The sequence below is a fragment of the Vigna angularis genome, chromosome 1, assembly GCF_016808095.1.
Source record: "Vigna angularis cultivar LongXiaoDou No.4 chromosome 1, ASM1680809v1, whole genome shotgun sequence".
Classification (NCBI taxonomy): Eukaryota; Viridiplantae; Streptophyta; class Magnoliopsida; order Fabales; family Fabaceae; genus Vigna; species Vigna angularis.
The window spans coordinates 59562681-59583340 of NC_068970.1; the positions used below are offsets into that span (position 1 = coordinate 59562681).

General features: G+C 34.9%; 2 protein-coding genes across 6 annotated transcripts; one reads left to right on the forward strand and one right to left on the reverse strand.

The window, feature by feature from the left end:
* Positions 1-1566: 1566 nt before the first annotated feature.
* LOC108347273 (protein trichome birefringence-like 14) lies at positions 1567-10015 on the reverse strand. Of its 4 annotated transcripts, none has more exons than XM_017586452.2 (6): positions 9762-10014; positions 9472-9599; positions 8505-8768; positions 6943-7302; positions 5373-5568; positions 1567-2729 (listed from the first exon to the last, which is right to left on the reverse strand). In XM_017586452.2, the coding sequence occupies exons 3-6, from the start codon at positions 8659-8661 to the stop codon at positions 1901-1903; spliced, it is 1542 nt and encodes a 513-aa protein (XP_017441941.1). In that variant the 5' UTR covers positions 8662-8768; positions 9472-9599; positions 9762-10014; the 3' UTR covers positions 1567-1900. The 4 variants fall into 4 exon arrangements, with proteins under 4 accessions (XP_017441941.1, XP_017441948.1, XP_052734049.1 ...); XM_017586459.2 differs by having other exon boundaries at positions 9472-9632; positions 9762-10013; XM_052878089.1 differs by lacking the exon at positions 9472-9599 and having other exon boundaries at positions 6943-7328; positions 9762-10015.
* Positions 10016-13116: 3101 nt separating this feature from the next.
* On the forward strand, positions 13117-18705 carry LOC108318899 (probable methyltransferase PMT26). Of its 2 annotated transcripts, XM_017549898.2 has the most exons (10): positions 13158-13300; positions 13476-13604; positions 14072-15216; positions 15286-15435; positions 16096-16366; positions 16565-16675; positions 16762-16936; positions 17650-17922; positions 18005-18199; positions 18274-18705. In XM_017549898.2, exons 3-10 carry the CDS (start codon positions 14110-14112, stop codon positions 18512-18514), a joined length of 2523 nt encoding a protein of 840 aa, XP_017405387.1. In that variant the 5' UTR covers positions 13158-13300; positions 13476-13604; positions 14072-14109; the 3' UTR covers positions 18515-18705. The 2 variants fall into 2 exon arrangements, with proteins under 2 accessions (XP_017405379.1, XP_017405387.1); XM_017549890.2 differs by lacking the exon at positions 13476-13604 and having other exon boundaries at positions 13117-13300.
* Positions 18706-20660: the final 1955 nt, after the last annotated feature.

The window sequence follows — 20660 nt, forward strand, 5'->3', positions numbered from 1 at the left end:
TTTCTATGCCTCAAGTTAGGCTTAGTTGCCACTATATTCAAAATTACCCTCCAAGTTAAAAATTATGTTCGTGGTAAAACCTTGACTTTTCAAAAAGATCTAAAGAAAACAGTATCGTCCCATTGTTGGTTACTTTTTAGCTTTTCATAAGTTGATCTTACTATATATGCATCCCCTCTACATCACACCACTTCCATTCATCTTCCTTTTCCACATTTAGAGAAAATTGTTTTAATGACATTAGAATTGATATATACGGTCTTTCTCACTCAAACCATGATCTCTTCCACTCCACACATTTATTATCATTCCACCATCCCAATTTCCCTATTATAGCCCCTTTATTTTGTGCATTTAGATACATCTTAAGAAATGTATACATAAGAGGAAAATCTCCTAACCATCCCTTTCCAAAAATTAATCTTAGAACCTGTCTCTAATTTCTACTCCACATTCTCATTAAAGCACTCCCCATCTGCCTCATTTCTACACATTATCCTCAAATCACTACACTACCTTGATTGGTTAGTAAGATTACCAATATCATTCAAATTTCTCCAAGACTCATATTTGAATTCTAAGATTTCCTTCCTCAGACCCTTATCTATTGTACTCAACTTTCATTTCCACTCGGCCAAAAATGTATTAGATAGTCCAATGCCCTTAATATCCAACCCTCCTTATTCCTTAGGTTTGCATATATTGACCCACTTTATCCATGTTATCTCCCTTCGCATTGCATCCCAACCCCATAAAAAATCTCTGTAGATTTGTAATGGTGTTGGATATCCCAGCTGGTGATTTAAAGAAGGAAAAATAATACAATGGGAGGACTGTAAAACAAATTTAATTAGACATGTTCTTTCTGCAAAAGAAAAAAACCTACCCATCCACCTCACTAGTTTTTTCTTAATTTTATTGACCACATCATCCCATAAGGTTGACTTCCTTGGATTTCCCCCATAGGTATGCCTATATACACAAAGGCACTATCGTTGATTTTATCTGTTCATTGTTGTGAGACTTAAAGCAGCTTAAGTCTGATCCTTCATTCTCTAAGACAGTCATAGAATAAAATAAAAGAGCAGACACATGATCGTGGAAGCAGTAGGGTGCCAGTGTAATTAGAATTTCAAAACTTTGTAATGATGCTCTCTGGAATGAAACTTTTGATAAACAAAATTAAATAGGGGCAAACACATGTAAGAATAAGAAAAGATAAGTGAAAAGGTTAACTAAATTTGAAAACTAGATGACAAAACTATACATAATTATTCTCAATGCTCTGACATAAAAACTGAGTGAAGATGATATGTTAGCTTAAACATAATCTGTTTACACTCTGTTTCTCGGATAGATTAGCTTGTAACCAGATACACAGCCCATGTTACAAATAAAATAAAATAAAGAAAGAAATTTATTCCGACCTGAAAGAAAGAAGACAGTGTTTTTAACACACAAGCATTTATTACTAGTCTCAATGATAATTTCTTTTTCACTCTACTCATATGGAAACCAATTATAATACAGATACCTCCACAGAAAATACAAAATCATTTCAAACTGTTGAATAAAGGCCATGACAAGTTTGGTCATGCCTATGGTATTTATAGCTCATACCTCGTGTTGTTATGTTCATCCTCGATTCTGTCCAAATCATACATATATATAAGTTTCGCCTAATTGTTCTTTCATTAAAATGAAAATGGAATGGGGCTGTACGATCTCCCCACTTTTCCTATTTGGTGAGAAAACAATAAATGAAATACATCATTGGACGAAACAAATAATTGGTCTTCCTAGACCATAAATAATGAACATATTCTGGTGCCCTAAACATCTTACTAATGCATTCTGTAATGCATTTGTAAGAAAGGAGAGATGCCTAAACTATGACAGCCTATATCTGAGCAACAAGGAGTTCGTTCCACGTATCTGGAATACCAGGTAGGCACCAGTGCAAGCAGTCACTTGAATTAAGAGTTCCTCTAAAAGTGTAGCGCGACATGTGAGCCTCATCCCTCAATTGCGATAGGGCAGTTATGTCCAGTATTTTAATCTTTGTACCCTTTAGAGCACCTTCAATAGTTGTATCAGTAGACCCTTCTTGCATGATCTCACTTCCATTGGTTAAAGGTATAGTGTTATCACAGCTTCCACCAGTGTTCCAATCCCCATTGAAGAAATGCCTAGGAGATATAGTCCTGAAGAAAGCTTTGAGCCGAGGATGAGAAACAAGCTGCAAATCAAGCCATCTGGCTATACTGTAGATTGTTAAGTTTTTGGCATTTGCAATTACTTCAATCTGCTTGTCTTCATTTGGCTTTCCATTAACATGCATTATCCACCTGTTCGCAGTAAGCTTCCCCCTGTTCCAGTGGTGTCCTGTATTAAGAACCAAAACATCAAAGCGATGGAGGAACCGACTCATGAAAGCTGGGGGACGGTCTAAATGCATGGCAACGTTTGACAGTTTGTCTGAGATGTTAAAGGGCTGCAAATCACTTAAGCTAGCTGACCAATAATATAATATAGTGGTATTAGTCTTGGGAAATCTATAAGCCCAACCATCTGGACGAATAGCTCCACGTGCTTTTACCAAACCATACTCCCATCCCACATTTTGAACCTCTGGGCTCTCTTCCCCACCAGTGACCATACACATTAGAGACTGAAATTGTTGCCGGCCCAACGAATCTCCTATGAAAGCAATTGTTTTGTCCTGCATCCTACATTCCACATTAGTATCAAATACCAATCCCGTTATATTTTTTAACCCAAAGAAAAACAGAGAAAGGTAAAGACAAAATTACTAGAAATTATGATTTAAGCAAACAGAGTACAGACCGAATAAAATAAAAAGTAAAATGATGCAAGGTTATTTATGTTTGTCGTAAAATCATAAAGCTTTTAAGCATATTTACATATAAGCAATTGAATAAACGTAGCAGGCAAATACTTTGAAAGATGTTGTTAGGAATCTGGGTAAGAATCCTAACTATCTCACTCACTCACACACTTCAGTAATCTCAAAACAAGAATTGGGTAAAGAATTGTATGGTATTCACAGCAAAAGAATCAAGAATACAATGGGATACCAGGAGCTTAACCTCCTTCACCAGGTTCTGAACCGGTCTACACACTCAAGAATCATAACTGTCTAACTGAAAACAATAAAAGAGGTCCTTTTATAAAGACCCTTTTCCCGCCCCACTTAACTATCTAGCAGTTAAGTACTCTTCCTCACCTTTCTCCTCTCATATACCTTCCATGTTCACTTGCTGCAGATCTGCCCAACACCATGTTCACTTGCTGCAGATGCTCTGCCCACGTAGCGCTGTACATGAGAATGTCGTCGAAGAAGACGAGAACGAACTTCCTCAAATACGGCCGGAATAGCTCGTTCATGGCGCTTTGGAAAGTGGCAAGGGCGTTGGTGAGGCCGAAGGGCATCACCAGGAACTCATAATGCCCCAAGTGGGTCCTAAACGCCGTCTTCTGGATATCTACTTCCTGGTGGTACCCGGCTTTAAGGTCCACCTTCGAGAAATACCTCTCTCCTCTAAGCTCGTCCAGCAACTCTTCGATTACGGGTATGGGGAACTTGTTGGGGACGGTGGCTCTGTTGAGAGCTCGGTAGTCTATGCAAAATTGCCAGCTACCGTCTTTTTTCTTTACGAGAATCACACGGCTCGAGTAGGGACTTATACTTGGTCGAATAATCCCTGCATGCAACATTTCTGCCACCTGTCGTTCGATCTCCTCCTTCATGACATGTGGATAGCAGTAGGGGCGTACGTTGACAGGGTCGACCCCATCTTTTAAAGTGATTTGATGTCTCTCTTCCCTGTCAGGAGGCAGTCCTTGGGGTTCCCTAAATACCCCCTCATACTGTTCCAAAACTCTCCCCATTTCCTCCTTCTGCTCCTCCATCAGCCCCTCTTCTCCTCTATCTTCTCGTTTCGGTCCTCTGCTCTCCAAGCTCCAAACCAGAGCCCATGTTTCTGCTTCATTCATTTTCAACAGATTTTCTGGTTCAACCACCCTTCTCTCCAGCGTCGGGTCCCCTTTTATGATAACCTTCTTCCCTGCTTGCCTGAACGACATGGTGGACTTCCCCCAATTTAGTGTGATCTCCCCCAATGTGGCCAACCACTCGACTCTGAGGATCATATCTACGCCTCCTAACTCGAAAAAATAGAATTTCTCCTCAATCTCAACTCCCCCCATGTCGACCACCACCCTCAGACAGCACCATCGGGTCTTCTTGTGGCCGTCCCCCAAGCTTACTTGATATGGAAGGGTGTCTTCCTGTTTGAGCTTCAGCTCCTCCACCAACTTCTTACTGATGAAGTTGTGGCTCGCACCACTGTCCACCAATATCAGCACGACTTTTTCTCCCACCCTCCCCTGTAACTTCAGCGTCTTTGGCTGCGTCAGCCCGCCAGCTGAGAATGCCGATAACTCCATGCGGGGTGGCTCCGTCTCGACCTCTTCCCCTTTGCATCCCCTTCTTCATCTTCCGCTAATAGCACCACCCGTAAACTTCTCTCAGGGCACTAGTGCCCTGGGCTATAAGGGCCAGTTCGATCTTCTCAGCCTCCGCCACCTTCTGTATGTCAAAGAATTTTTCGGCCCTGTTAATCCAGTTCAAAGGATCGGGTCCTTCAAATGTGGGTAACTCCACCCTTTGCCTCCAATTGGGTGGGTTCTTTGAAGGCTCCCCATCTCTTTCTCCTTCTGCGTCGTCGCGCCGGCCACCCCTACTATCATTGACTGAACCATGGCTCCCGTCGGAGCTCTCCTCGGTTTGCTTGGTTCGCACACCCATCAACCGTACCAGTTCTTGGATGTCTTTACGCATCGCTATCGAGTCTTGCCAGTTCGCCGCTGACTCCGCCTTCAATCCGTCTACGGCCATTTCAAGATGTTCCATTCGTCCTTCAACTATGTTCATTCTTCCCTCCATCGTTCTCGCTCTCCCCCAAACAGATCCGGCAGGTCAGACCACTTTGTTAGGAATCTAGGTAAGAATCCTAACTTTCTCACTCACTCACACACTTCAGTAATCTCAAAACAAGAATTGGGTAAAGAATTGTATGGTATTCACAGCAAAAGAATCAAGAATACAATGGGATACCAGGAGCTTAACCTCCTTCACCAGGTTCTGAACCGGTCTACACACTCAAGAATCATAACTGTCTAACTGAAAACAATAAAAGAGGTCCTTTTATAAAGACCCTTTTCCCGCCCCACTTAACTGTTTAGCAGTTAAGTACTCTTCCTCACCTTTCTCCTCTCATATACCTTCCATGTCCTAACAGATGTGTTATGAATAACTATATCTAAGAAGAAGAAAATATTATACCTACTTTCTCAAGAACGCAGACCGGTTAAACTCTTGCATTTCACAATTTTCTGGTTGCCAGCGATATCCCTCAAACGAGAAATCTGGTCGTTGTGTCATTCTACATGACCACATTGAGGATAACCATTGCTTACAGTTGAACCCAGAATACAGCGGCCTCCTGCTATCGGCAACCCACTTACCCTTGGCGTAATTACAAACTGCAAAAGGAGAAATCCAATCAACATAAATCCAGCCAGAGAATTTTGTTGAAGATACAAGGCTTAAGCATATTAAACCAGGAAAAGGCATAGAATCTTCAAACTATTTGCTAATTTTCTGGGGCATTAGTTGGAGTAATTGTGGCAAATGTCACCAGTTAGAAAGTCTAGATTGTACTGGTAAACATGTAACTACAAAGAAGATGCTAATCTCTGGACTAAGAAACTATTACCCTCTTCTGATAAGACAATCATCTAACAACAAAGTAATAAACAAACTAAGAGTGCTCCTTTACGGGGAAAATGTTCTGACAACTCAAGTTTCAGATACTCTAAGATTAAATATCAATAATCAATTATGGGGAAAAAGTTTGAATAATATGAGGCACCTAAAGGGTATAATCTATTCATAGTCAAAAGATAATAAAATCCTGCACAAATTTTGATCAAATATAAAAGTGTGTATAAATACTAATTAAACATACAATCTCTAAAAATAGTGAAAGATCTTTAAAATAATAGGAAAACTAAATTCTATAATAATATAATGTTCCCAGAAATACTATAGTCTTTCAATATGCTTAATCCATTCTACATCAGGAGGAGACTCTCAATAAGAGTTCAGCCTTCGTTTTTTTAAGATCTCAAAATACTTCCCAGAATATGAGTTATCAACAAACTTTAAGATTTGAAAATACAATTCAACTTCTGGGGTGATGTTGCAAAAATTCATGGATATCATGATAGTGGAAGGTGGAAGTAATACTTACTACAAAACTTGAGAAAGAGAGAGGAAAAAAATTGCTCCAGTCAAACAACTTAAGATTCCCAAGGAAATAACCAACTTCAAAGAGAATATCAAGTTCCAATATTAAAATGCTTGAAATGAATCTGTTACATTGTTATCCAATTTGAATTCCGCATAAGCAACCAATTCAAAGAGAACAAAATGTTTTAAGAAATTAGAAGCTGTTAGAGGAAACATTTTTATGTCATTGTTATCTTCAACTTGTATCCTACTTAAGCAAGTACTAAAAATAGATAGGAAAATGCTACTTATCCAGAAAGTTTGATAGCAGGGGAACAATAATCTAGTGGGATACTTCTTGACTCTACGGTAGATGAGGGATTCCATTAGTTTGTCTTATTAACAACAACCCTTAAGTAGCAAAGTTGTTCACTTTGTTTAGTGTGTACAGCGTAGACCAGTAATCAGTAGCCAGAGAGCAGCCCAAGCAGATTCTCAAAAGCAGTGATTTGAACGGTTCCCAGAAAACAAGTACTTGCAGAACAATGATGACAGTAGGTAATATTCATAGAGTGGAAGAAAAAGTTAATTATAATGAATTTAAGAATAGAACAAAAAGAATCTACCTTTACTTCTAGAAGAAGCTGTGATATTTTGATTGTATTGAGTTTTTGGAGATTCTGCAGGTATAGAATCCATAGCTGCCATACCCTCAGAATCAAATTGAAGTTTTGTTCCATTTTCTGTGGTTGGGGTTATGGATTTTTCCCCACCCTTTTCCAGTGTTGGAGTTCCTGTACTTCTGGAAGAAGGAGTGAAATTTTGATTGTATTGAGATTTTGGAGAGTCTGCAGGTATAGAATCCACAGTTGCCACAACCTGAGTATCAAGGTGAATTTCTGTTCTATTTTCTGTGCTGGGAGTAGCGGATTTTTCCACATCCTTTTCCAGTGTTGCGGTTCCCACAGATTCAATAGGGGCTTCCGCTGAAGATGCATTCATAAAGAAAGTCCTCAGTGTACAGAAAATAGCAGAATTAGGTAATGGTAATTACAAAACACAAACAGAAAATGGTAACAAAACCAACAAGAATCAATTAATTATTAGTCAATGGAACAGTGATGAACAGATCCAACAAAAGGCAAATACAATTGAAAATGTCAAACTTGTTAGGGAAATTGACAGACACACATGCAGTTAACAGTGTTTATTTTATACCATGGAAATTGTTAGGGACCAATACAATGTGTCAGGAAGGACAGACCAGAGATTGTATACTAGAAAAAATAAAAATAGCAGTGTTGTTAGGCTGGAAGTTGGACAGTTAGTCAATTAGGAGAGTAGGTTATAGAAAGAATAAATAACAGAAAGTGTACATATGAAAAGGGTATTGGGAAATCATGGACTAAACTGAGCACATTACTCTGTTGTAAGGGAAAATCCTTGGAAGAGAATAGTCCCTAATTTTGTAATAACAGTGACAAACTATTCCTTCATGCTTACTTTCCCTCTAAACCTGTTAACATTCTGTTTTGTGTTTCTAAGTTTCTATCAGAAATTCTACAAGGCCAAAAGCAATAACTATTTTGAGCATGTTTGGATGAACTTCTCCATTAGCTCTTTTAGAAGAGAAAAACGAGAAGAAAAAAAATTAAATTAGCTTATTTATGAGCTAAAATTTACAGAAGCTATATTAGAGAGTTTCTACAAGTCAGCTTATGCATAAGTTAATTTTAGCTTATAAAGAAGTTAATTTCAATTTTTCCTCTGATTTTTCTCTCCAAGAAGGAACTTATGGAGAAGTTAGCCCAAACAGATCCAAAGAGATATCAACATCCTTATCAATTAAGTCTAAGTTCAAGAACGTTATCAAGCTTCTATAAGCTATAATTCATCATATGAATGTTAAGATCCTTATTGATTAGTAAGTTAAAGAACTAGGACACATCAAATTCCAAAACTATTTAAATTATTATTAATATCAATATCTGAACACGCTAAAAAATAAGAGGTACAAGCATTCCTCCTTGTAAAATATTCCACTTCTAAATCTAATCTTGGAGCAGCTTTCGATTTTAGATTTTGTTGAAATACGGCATAAATTGTTTCAAACTCAATCTGTCAGTACCAAGGATCAAGAGAACAGAGGTGGTTAATGTATTATGCATTTCCATGCTAGAGTACAAACCTGAAGGTAAGTTGTACCATTCTTGAGCAGATCTTAAAGTCATAGCTATTATTGGATTTCTCTCCCATGTCCACATTAATGTGGTAAATAGAACAAGGGTAACCAGAGGCAGGAAAATAAACCTCCCTTTAAAGCTATAAATATGTCCTCCTTTCATTTGAGCTTAATCGATATAGAAAATACAGATCTTTGACTCAGACAGTACATTCAGGAAATATCTATCACACAATATCTCCAGTGACTCTAGTTGTTCCAGAGGCTTATCTGTGTAAGTATAAGAATGAAGGGATCAGAAAGACAAATAAAGACATGAAAATAAAAATATTTGGAGCTAGCTAGACATCAGTATTCAAGCAGAGAAGTCTATGATTCAGCAAAAAATGAAGCAAAGAAGTCCACATGTCTGCTCATTTTATCTTTCTTTCCTCCCAAACAATTTAAAAAATTATCTCACTTTCTATTCTTTTTCTTCCTTCCCTTTTTCTTCTTTCCTAATGGAACTGTCTACTACTGGAAAGTATACATACTCTTTTATTTGTACTTCACAGTTGAGTATATGTATCCTCTCTTGCACAGTTCGAATAGAAAACGATGTAATAAAAAAAATCAACACTCCGTACCTTATTGTTTATCTCTCTCCTACTCGAACTTTTTGGTATTAAAAATGCCCCACTAGGAAGTTCAGTCTCATCCAACCCAAAAAAACGTTTTAGCACTCAGAATAGGCCAAGCAAACAACTTAAAATCACTTCCTTAGTACCGCATTTCATCTTCCACAAACACATTATTCACCTTCATAATCACACTCCACGCAAACAAACACACACCTCTGTCATGGACACATACTCAACTGATAACAACTTCCGATTGAACTGGGCACAAATTTTCCATTAAAACAGAATTGTATTATCACACCAAAACACGGATTTATGTTCATGAAGAAATAATCAGAGTGTGGATGTATTACCAGAGGCCAGACATACATCAGGAAAAATCAAACAAAATCTCCGTTAACAATTCATTAAGATCTCCAAACATCCAAAACCAACATCCAATTGATGTAGCCTTTTCTGCCTGCTAATGATCCGACTCGACCTATATATTTCCATGCACAATTGCAACAAATACCTTCAAATTCAAATGCCTACTCTTAACTTATAAGTGAAATTAAAGCTAGAAAAACGGGAAAAAAATGCATGCAAATATTAATGTTAATAGTAACAAAAATTAGAAAAAGAAAAACAACAGAATAAGAACCTGTGGTAGTTGCAGGAGCAACTTGATTGGGTTGTGTAGGGTTTTTCACAATTGCAGATCCACTGCCTTTGTAGATGGAAAAGAGGAAGTTAACCCTGAGATTGATGAAGAAGGTGAGGACGATGAAGAAGATGATAATGGTGATAGTGATGCTATTATTTTACTGGTTATGCTGGTCCGTGACTCACCGCCAGGGATCCAAATTGAAGAACCTTGTTTTATGACGAGATGAGGGATATTTCTGTCATTAAAATAATCAAATAAGGTATTGTGGAATCGTGATTGCAAATGATGATTAATGTTCCTCTGAGGAGTCACTGCGTTGAAGAATAAAAGAATAAGTCTGGATTTTAACGCCTATAAACATACATTTTAATATTATTTTTCAATTGTTATATTCTTTGACCTATTTTTTAATATTTTTTTACATTTACAATAGATTACATAAACATCGTAACGGTTAGTTAAAAAAATAATTTAAACGATAATATTAATTATATATTATTATCTTTTAAAAATATACAAGAAATATATAGTACATCAAATTATGAACTAAGTCAATTTTTAGTTTGTATAACTTTATTAATGTGTAATTTATAATTCGTATGAAAAACTTAATGAAAATTCTTTTAAGTTTTTAAAATCAATTCAGCCTCATATACCATCCAGTTATTAAAAAAATTACTAACATATTTTTTGTGATAATACTTTTAAATTTTATAATTAGACACTTCGATTATTATAATACCTGAATAAGTAGCCAGAAATTAATATAATCAGAGGTCTCTGTTGATATAATAACAGAGATATCTACTTGCCTTTTTTATATTTCAACAAAACTCACATTTCTTGTATTTTTTAAATCGGTATTTACCTTTTTTCATATATATGATATTAGCTTTCTTTATTTTTTATAAAAAAAATATAATTTTCTTATTCCTCAGTTCCATATTTATATTCTACCTTATGAATTTATATATATATATATATATATATATATATATATATATATTATTTAATTAATATGATTTCTTTAAATAAAATAAATTTCATTTATTAAAACCATAAAAAATTTAAATATTCATATAAAGATTTTAACACTTTTAAAATATTGGTTAAAGATCCATCAATCAATTTAAATATTGATTATAATTCAGGTTTTTAAATACATGTTATTGATACATTAGAATTATCACCCCTGCATTATGTAACAAATAATCCAATTATCTGGGACAATATGTATCATTTATATTATCAAATCATAACCTTTTTAAATAATGTCAACACTATATTTTGTATTAGTAAACAAAACCATTTTTACTGAAAAATAATAATAAAGGTTGACTAATACATTTATAGTTCCACGCAGTGATGATTGAATATCTCAAGCTATTGTAATTTATTTTATTTTTTTTACAATTTTTTTATGTTCATTTTTAAGTGTAAATAAATATTTTTTTTTGAAAAATCAATAAATATAATAATTTTCTTTAGTTCTAATAAAATTTTGATAGCATTCACGTAAGTTGCAACGCAACGAATATATACTTACCATTCTCTTTTATTGGGGGTTTTTCATTCTTCATTTATCAATTTTTAAGATCCAAAATATATACTATTTAAATGAGTTAATGAGTTTGGTACCTCTGGAAATATGTACCTTCATGCTTACTAAAAGTAATTCATTAAATTATGATTAAATGTAAACTAAAGTAATTCCTTATATGCTTATCAAAAGCTATTATTATGACCAAAAGGCATTGGAGCATGTTTCAAAACAAAATCATATAAACAAATAGTTTTGTTTTTTAAGAGGTAATTATGCATATATGGTTGTTTAGTTAGAAAGTATGATGTATAACAATTTTTTAACTCTTTCACAATTTATTAAAAAAAGTATGAGGAATAAGTTTTAATAATTAATAATATATTATGTTGGTAATTTATTAAATTCGTAATTTTTAAGTTAAATTCGTTCAAATTTGAATCAATTTCAGACCAATTTTGGAAATGTTAATTTATATGCATGGATGGAAAACGTCTACTCGTTATGTCCTAAAAATATGTTTCATTTGTTAAGTATATGTATAAAAATACCTGTCAATATTTATGAATATCCGTGAATAGTTTTATGTATAAATTTTTTTAATTTTTAAACAAAAATATTGAAAATATAAACTTAGATAAAAAGAACACAACTTTTAAATACAATTTAAATTAGGTTACTCAATAAAATGTTAAGCGTAAATAAATTTAGATTTTTCTTAAAAAACTTAAATGAATTATGTTACAATATAAATTTAAAAAAAATTATGATTAATTTTTCTTTTACTAATAGTTTTATTTCAATCACTTTAATTTAAAAAATACTCAAATAAAATTTATTAATAAATAATAAATATTTGCATGTCATAATATCTATATCCACTCTATTAACAAATAATTAAATACCTATACTCCTTTACTAGGCATGTCTGTTAAAAATATTTACAAATTTTATTCTCTTTTATGTACTCAGTTAAAATATTCATGTAATATGTTTCACAATTTCTTTTACAATATATTTTTTACCATTTCTGACATTGTGTTTGTGTTAATGCACTTCATTTTCCTCACGCGTCCTTTTCAGTCTTTTTCCCAACCTACCCATGACACGTCACATTATGCAATCTTGTAAATTAAAAGAATAAAGAAAAAACAACCCACCGATTCAAAAGTCTCAAACATCTCCACTTGAGGTGGGAACCACGTTACAGATCTCAACGACCTTCGTTTGGTACGTGTCCAAACACTTCAGAAATATTATTTATTTTAAAAAAAGTAAAATCCAAGTTATCTCCTTAAAAAAATTATTTAAATTCGATCTGCAAATACATTATGAATGGCACGTTGAATATTCTTGTGCCTTAAGTTGTAGGCAACTCTTTTTAATAAACAATATTCATTTTTACGTGGAGATTCGAGACAGAGCACGTGCAGGTTTTTCTTAATATGACAATTTCCATTAATTAATATTGAAAAAAGAATATTACACTTTATTACCTATATACCCTCGCGAATTTACTGCGACATGGGTCTTTGTTTGGCATACGCGAACACGTTGAAATGTTGATCCCCACCGGTTTCACGCCATTCATGGGGACGTCACTTTCTAATACATACTAGTATATTAATGTCTACTGATACTTTTTCTTTTTAATTTTATTTATTTTCTCTCACAAACGTCACATTCAGTAAGATTTCCATGTTTAATTACAACATAAATTCTTTAAACTATTAATATTTTAAATTTTTTATTTTGAATATTAAAAAAAAAATAATACAATTAACTCACGCCGCTGATTGAACGCATTCCTCCCATAAAGACAAAACGCTGGTGTACCCCATCCTCTCGTTTTATTATATCTATCTCAAAACACTTCCTCGTTGCACTCCATTTCCGTGTTTTCTTTCTGCGTTCTTCTCTTTTTCACTTTCGCCATGCGCGACACGATGAGTTAACTTCCTCCTCTTGCTTCTCGTATTCGGAACAGCTATAGGTTCGTCCAGTTAACCTTTCTTTCATTTCAAGCTATTCAGATCTACCGGCTATTTCAACGGAATTGCGTTTTTCTCTATTTAATTTTCGCATTCGCGGTTTTGCTTATTTCGATTGGACGTTTTTCTTGTTGCTTCCTTTTATCTTAGCATGCATTTTGCGTGACTTCGGTGCAGGCTTTTTTTTCCCTGGCAGAGTAGATCTGCGCTGGAATGTTGTTGATTTAGAGTTGAACCTGTCTTTGTTTCTGTTTTCGGTTCGTTGAATGTCTTGAATCTTTGAAATGTGTCGTTCCGTAATTCTTGGTAATGGAATCTTCGTTGTTGAATTTTTGTCATCCATTTTTTCTGGTTGTTTTATATGTTTCTAGCTCGTTCTTGTTTGTTGAATTTTGTTAGATCTGGTCGTTTTACTTTGTGAGACGATGTTCTCGGGTTGAGAGAGAGAAACATGCATCTCAATGTCTATCTTTGTGTTTCCTCTCGAATTGTGCAAGGCTTCGACAGTCGTCAAACGGAATCAATTTAGTGGACCTTCTTATAACTTGTCAAATTCAGTCGTCACCTTAAGTTTTTGCCAATTTTTGTTATTATTTCCAGATTTATATTTATTTTTTCGAATGTATTTATTTTTTTCATCTAACTGATGAATATTGGCAATTGAGTGAATGTATTTGTCTTTTTCATCTAACTGCATAGATATTGGCAATTGAGAACTGATCCATGCCTAACAATTTGGATGGTGTTAAATTGTTGTTTGGCTTATGTTGCAGGCCTAAACTATCTGTGAACAGTTGCTCCCTCAAACAACATGGCTCAAGCTAAGTATACTAGAATAGATAATAATAATAATAATAAGCGATCGGCAACGAGCTACCTTTCGACAGTGACTATTGTCGTGTTTGTTGCTCTTTGCTTGTTTGGTATTTGGATGATGACGTCATCGTCTGTAGTGCCTGTGCAAAACGTAGATATGTCTCAGGATAATAAGAATGAGGGGCAGGATCAGAGTGGGGTGAAAGAACAAAGCGAGGTGCAAGAACAGAGCGAGGTGACAGAACAGGCAACTGACCCCTCTAATAAAAGTTCTCAACAGTTTGAAGAAAATCAGGGAGATCTGTCTGCTGATGCAACAAAAGGGGATAGTAGTGTGGAACCTTATAAAAGCTCTGACGAGCCAGAAAAAACAGAAGATAAATCGGACGAAAAGTCTGAAGAGAAACCTTCTGTTGATACAAAAACAGAAAATCAAGATTCAAATGTTAGCGAGAGGAAATCAGATTTTGATGAGAGCGTGAAGAAATCGGATTCTGACGAAAGCGTGAAGAAATCAGATTCTGATGAGAGCGTGAAGAAATCAGATTCTGATGAGAACGATAAAAAATCAGAATCCGATGGGACTGAAAGTAAACCCGAATCAAATGAGAACAAGCAGTTCGATTCATATTCAGATGATAAGAAATCTGATGATGCAGGTGAAACACCAGATACGACCGAAGAAAACGTGGAACAAACTGGTACCAAAGACTCTGACGAAAATTCCGATAAGAAAACTGATGACACTGCCAACAACCAGGGTTCAACTGATGCATTCCCTACTGTAGCTCAGTCAGATCTTCTGAATGAAAGTACCCCGCAAAATGGTTCTTTTTCGACTCAGGCATCAAAGTCAAATAATGAAAAGGAATCTCAAGAATCCTCCAAGCAGTCTACTGGGTACGATTGGAAACTGTGCAATGTCACTACTGGCCCTGACTTCATTCCATGCCTCGACAACTTGAAAGCAATCAGTAGTCTTCCAAGCACCAAACACTACGAGCACAGAGAAAGGCAATGCCCCCAAAAACCTCCTACCTGCCTTGTCGCTCTTCCTAATGGATACAAACGCCCGATTGAATGGCCCAAGAGCAGAGAGAAGGTAGACAATGACACAAATGCTTGTCAGTTATTTTATTCTTTCACTAAATAATAAATTGTTTTCCTGCAGATATGGTATTCTAATGTTCCACACACTAAGCTTGCTGAATATAAGGGGCACCAGAATTGGGTGAAAGTAACTGGCGAATACCTTACTTTTCCAGGTGGTGGAACCCAATTCAAACACGGTGCACTTCATTACATTGACTTCATACAACAGGTAAATAAATGTATACCCTATTCTTGTCAGGTTAACTGTTAGTTGCTTTTACTAGTGTTGAGTTTTTATATATAAATCTGGAGAAAAAATTGCTGCATGTTCCCATATGTTGTATGTGCTATACAACTTATTAGATTTTATACATATTAAATGTTTGTACATTTTATTTAAAACTTCATAATGTAATTGCTTAACGTGTGCTCTAAAGGCACTCATTAGGGAAATCATAAAACAAAATGTTTCCTGTTGATCTAACATTCACATTTCTTAGGTGAATGGTACGAGATTAATTTTGTTTGACGTCTGACATTAACATTAACATTGATATTCAAAGCAAAGAAAATATTAGATATTATATTAGCATTAAAATAAGTGATTGCAATTTGTTCAATGTCTAACCTTTTGGGGTTGGCGGAACCCTGATAGATTGGAACTTTAAACAAGATGATGTTACTGACTGTACTATGGGATTTGAGGTTCTACATTGAGCTTCTCTGACAACTAGAGAAAAAAATGCTAATACAAATGTTAAATTTCTTTGGCAATATGAGAACTTAGACATGGTAATGACTAAAAGAAATTATGCTTTATGTGGCTGTGATATGTTTTCTTTTTTGATGTTGAGTTTTGCACTTAATATACGGAACATTGACGCTGCAGTCTGTGCCTGATATTGCTTGGGGCAAACGCACACGTGTGATTTTAGATGTTGGATGCGGTGTTGCCAGCTTTGGCGGCTTTCTCTTTGAAAGAGATGTACTTACAATGTCAATGGCACCAAAAGATGAACACGAAGCTCAGGTACAATTTGCACTTGAAAGAGGGATTCCTGCTATATCCGCTGTGATGGGCACAAAGAGGCTTCCCTTCCCTGGGAGAGTATTTGATGCTGTCCATTGTGCACGCTGTAGAGTTCCTTGGCATATAGAAGGTAGAAACGACCTAACTTTGACTTTGATTAGATAAATTTTTTGTTCATACAAGTTTGAAATTTTATGTAGCGTTGTGGTGCTTTCCCGCGGCTTGGGCATTTAGGTATTAAGAGAACTTCTATATAGAGTGTAATAGATGTAAAATTCATATAAATTTAACTGGATTTTTTTCGGACTTGCTCCTTGTATACGTGTAGGTGGGAAACTTCTTTTAGAGCTGAACAGAGTTTTGCGACCAGGTGGTTTCTTTGTATGGTCTGCTACTCCTATTTACCAGAAGCTTGCTGAAGATGTTGAAATATGGACAGGTAGACAATGATATACTGTTGTCTGCCTCTATTAATCAGTTTAACGCTGCTGCATTAGTTCTGACTTTTTCTGAATTAATTTGCAGATATGAAGAAACTAACAAAAGCAATATGCTGGGAACTAGTGTCCATCACCAAGGATAAACTTAATGGAGTTGGTATCGCTGTGTTCAAGAAGCCAGATTCTAATGAATGTTATGAAAAACGTTCTACTGCTCAGCCTCCTATGTGTCCAGACTCCGACGATCCTAATGCAGCATGGTATTTCTTTGTTAATTGACACATCAACAATGTTTTCTTTAAAAATAAAAAGCAGAAAAAAGGAGTTTCATACTACGTTAATATTTGATATTCATCTTTCACTGGAATATAAATATTGTAGATATTTCTAGTCAAGGTTTAGTTACTCCTCTAGATTTTATATTTGCACAATTTTATGCTTTAATCCCTACACCTAAAAACCATTCACTTTAGTTTCTAGGCATACATTTTTTATTTTCTCAGTCCCCTCACATTTTTTAATCTGTTTTAGTTTCTACATATATTTCAGTCTCTACTTTTAGTCCTTGGTGTCCAAATTTGTCGACTAAAACAGACTAAATTGTGTGTTAAAACTAAAATGAGTAGTTTTATGAGTAGAGGCTAAAGTGTAAAAAATGCAAATTATAGGGACCCATGCGTAATTAAATATTTATTCAATTTTCCCACAGGGAACATGTGTGAAAAACATACAGTCACAAATCAAACGTTGTGCGGTTATTTTGTTACAATCGGATTCTGCTACAAATGAACAAATGCTTTATTTCTGTAGTTTCTACCTTTTCAATCTCCCCGCAGTATTTATTTTATAAGATAGAACACTGACAATCTCACACTACCTTTTTTAAACTTCCCCTGTGCATTAATTGGATCGTTATCATGCACCCAAAAAGGTGTAAGTATATATAGCTGCTGCCTAATCTCTCTGTCTGCAGGAACATTCCATTACAAGATTGCATGCATAAAATACCAGTGAATTCAACAGAACGTGGGTCACAATGGCCAGAAAGTTGGCCAGCAAGATTGACCAACTCACCTTACTGGCTTACAAATTCTCATGTTGGAGTTTATGGAAAGCCCGCCCCTGAAGATTTTACTGTTGATTATGAACACTGGAAACGTATAGTGTCCAAGTCTTATCTTAATGGGATCGGAATTAAGTGGTCCAATGTGCGGAATGTCATGGATATGAGAGCAGTATATGGAGGGTGAGCGAAATTTGATTTCCCATTTTTCTCTGAATTATGCCGCTGTTATAGCCACTTTGACAAATTGTTTTTTGTTTTACAGGTTTGCTGCTGCCTTGAAGGATTTGAATATTTGGGTCATGAATGTGATTTCAGTGAATGCTCCGGACACGCTTCCCATTATTTATGAACGTGGTCTCTTTGGCATGTACCATGACTGGTGTGAATCATTTAGCACCTATCCGAGGTCCTATGATCTACTTCATGCAGATCGACTATTTTCAAATATTAAGAAAAGGTGCTAACAACTATTTCATTTCTAATTGGTCACCAGTAATATGTATTATATGCTAATGTTCTACGGCCATGCAGGTGTAATTTGAGAGCTGTAATGGCTGAGGTTGATAGGATTCTTAGGCCTGAGGGAAAGCTTATTGTGCGGGACACTACTGAAATCATTAACGAGATAGCAGCTATGGTGAAGTCCATGCAGTGGGAGGTTCGCATGACTTACTCTAAAGATAAAGTTGGCTTTTTGTGTGTCCAGAAGTCTACGTGGCGGCCTTCGGAACTCGAAACACTCGAGTATGCTATTGGCAAGTTATCAACATGATTGTTGGGTTTTCGCTGTCCAAAATTCTTTGTACCTTTACTTCCGCCATTATTTATGTATAATTATAGTTAGGCATTTATGTGCTCTTTTGATTTTCCCTTGGTAACGAATTTTGATCCCTGTTACGATTTGTGTCTTTTGCTGTAACATGGTGCTATACAGTCAAGAAAAATTTATCATATTCTTTCAAATGTAGAGGCTTTTGGTAATTAGTTGAGATTCTGAGGAGTTATAGGGAGGTTTTCACCATAATTGGTGGTACTTATGTCATTCAATAATGGGACAGGAGCTATATGCTCTTGATTCAAATATCAAATACTGGAAGTAAAGGCTTAATATTACTTATGTCTTAAAATCTTTCCCTATAGAAAATAAAAGGAGCATTGTAATGGGAACCCATGATTCTGTTTTACAAAAAAGAAAGAGGGAAGGGGTCGTGTTGATCTGTTCGCTGAACTAAATCATCGCGTTTCATATTTTAATCACCACACTAGAAAGACTAGGGTTTCACAGGACTTTTTGTTCGATTTAGTATGATGAGGAGGTATGATTGTACCAGTTTTTGGTCTGTGTCTACCGATAAACATACACATTTGGTAGCTTTTTGTCCTTCTGCTAAGTGTGTACAAGCCATCGACAACCTAGCACATCAGTTTTATACATACTTCATCATTCTTAGCTCGTTTCTTCTTATTTTTCCGGATTTCATTTTTGAAAACCTATCAATTTTTTAAAGGATAATTAAAATTAAAACGACAGTTTTATGCTTCAAACTACTTTTTCTATGTTTTTTTTTCTTATGTTTGTTACGCATTTGTTTTCTTCGTAAGTTTTTACTTTTCATATTATCTCTTATATTTTATAACGACCATCCGTCTATAATCATAATAAAAGAAATGAGAAAAATCTCGAAACAAAGAATATATAAAAAAATGTCTAAAATCCAAAATTTAATTTAATTTATTTGTCAAATAAAGCCATCCAAAATTTTAATTATTTTATGTGATAAGAATTTAGAGTACTTTCAAGGTTTGTCTTTGCTTATTAACGACAATGTGGTATTCAATGTGTGAGAACTAAAAATGCTACATAATAGTTATGTTGGTATATGCAAAATACATTCCATGATATCCAATTACTATTATGTCAAAAGATAACTTAACATCTTAGCTAATTACTCTAAATTACTAGTCCCAATAAACCATATAATTCATGGTATGTATATCATGCGAAACTCCAAATGAAGACATCCAATATAAAATTTGGTGCCAAAAAATTAAGTTAAAATACAAATTATAATTTATCAAGTTGTCTTCATGAGTTCATTCTTTGAAATATATTAGAAAGTATAGTCGGTGGAATATTTAGTCTCGAAATTGTAAAATTTTATAGATGGAATTGGTTGACCATTTATAACAAATTTGGTACATATTGTTTAACCAATGATCATGAAATTGGTATTTGTTTACCATTCCATTTTAAGTGATTTCAAATTCTTTTCTAAATCACAACCTTTGGTGTAATTATTAAACAGATTTTGAAACTTATGTTTAAAGTTAAGAATACCCAAATAAGAAGGTACATAACTAGTTATATGTCACAAGAATGATATATATGACATACATTTGACATTATCTTGTTGCTTTGGTCATGGCAATATCTTGGTCTACAATAACTATTTTTAGTTGTTGATTTTTCGTACTTTCAAAGATCACTTTGAATAACCAACTACGAGAAAAGCGCGTTTCATCAAACAAAGTACAATCATCAAAGATGACATTTTGCCATTGATGAATTACACCAATAAATGATGCACAAATTAAGCTATACTCATCATAAGTGGTGTAAAAACTACAACACTCTTAAAGCAATTATAATCATTTTTGGATCTACCATCTCCCTAGCTAAAGCATATTAGTCAAGTTATTCTTAATCTAGTTACACATTATAATAGAATAAATGATCTCAGAACCAGAAGACCGTTCGATAGAGACTGGAAGACATTCGGCGGAGATGCTCGTCCCATTTCAACATAAACAATTACTAAAGTTTATCAAAATTTTATATAACTCCAAATATTTATAACTTTCAAACCAGTAGTAATCATCATAATACCAAAACTAATCATAGTTCTTTTTACATCTCC

What these genes read in the sequence shown, in the direction of transcription:
- LOC108318899 (XM_017549890.2), top strand. Translation starts at nt 14,110, where the DNA reads ATGGCTCAAGCTAAGTATACTAGAATAGATAATAATAATAATAATAAG. An exon ending in GGCCCAAGAGCAGAGAGAAG is followed by an intron (nt 15,217 to 15,285) that starts GTAGACAATGAC and finishes GTTTTCCTGCAG; the next exon opens with ATATGGTATTCTAATGTTCC. An exon ending in AGTTCCTTGGCATATAGAAG is followed by an intron (nt 16,367 to 16,564) that starts GTAGAAACGACC and finishes GTATACGTGTAG; the next exon opens with GTGGGAAACTTCTTTTAGAG.
- LOC108347273 (XM_017586444.2), bottom strand. Translation starts at nt 8,661, where the DNA reads ATGAAAGGAGGACATATTTATAGCTTTAAAGGGAGGTTTATTTTCCTG. An exon ending in AGCTTCTTCTAGAAGTAAAG is followed by an intron (nt 5,569 to 6,942) that starts GTAGATTCTTTT and finishes CTCCTTTTGCAG; the next exon opens with TTTGTAATTACGCCAAGGGT. An exon ending in CGGTCTGCGTTCTTGAGAAA is followed by an intron (nt 2,730 to 5,372) that starts GTAGGTATAATA and finishes TGTGGAATGTAG; the next exon opens with GATGCAGGACAAAACAATTG.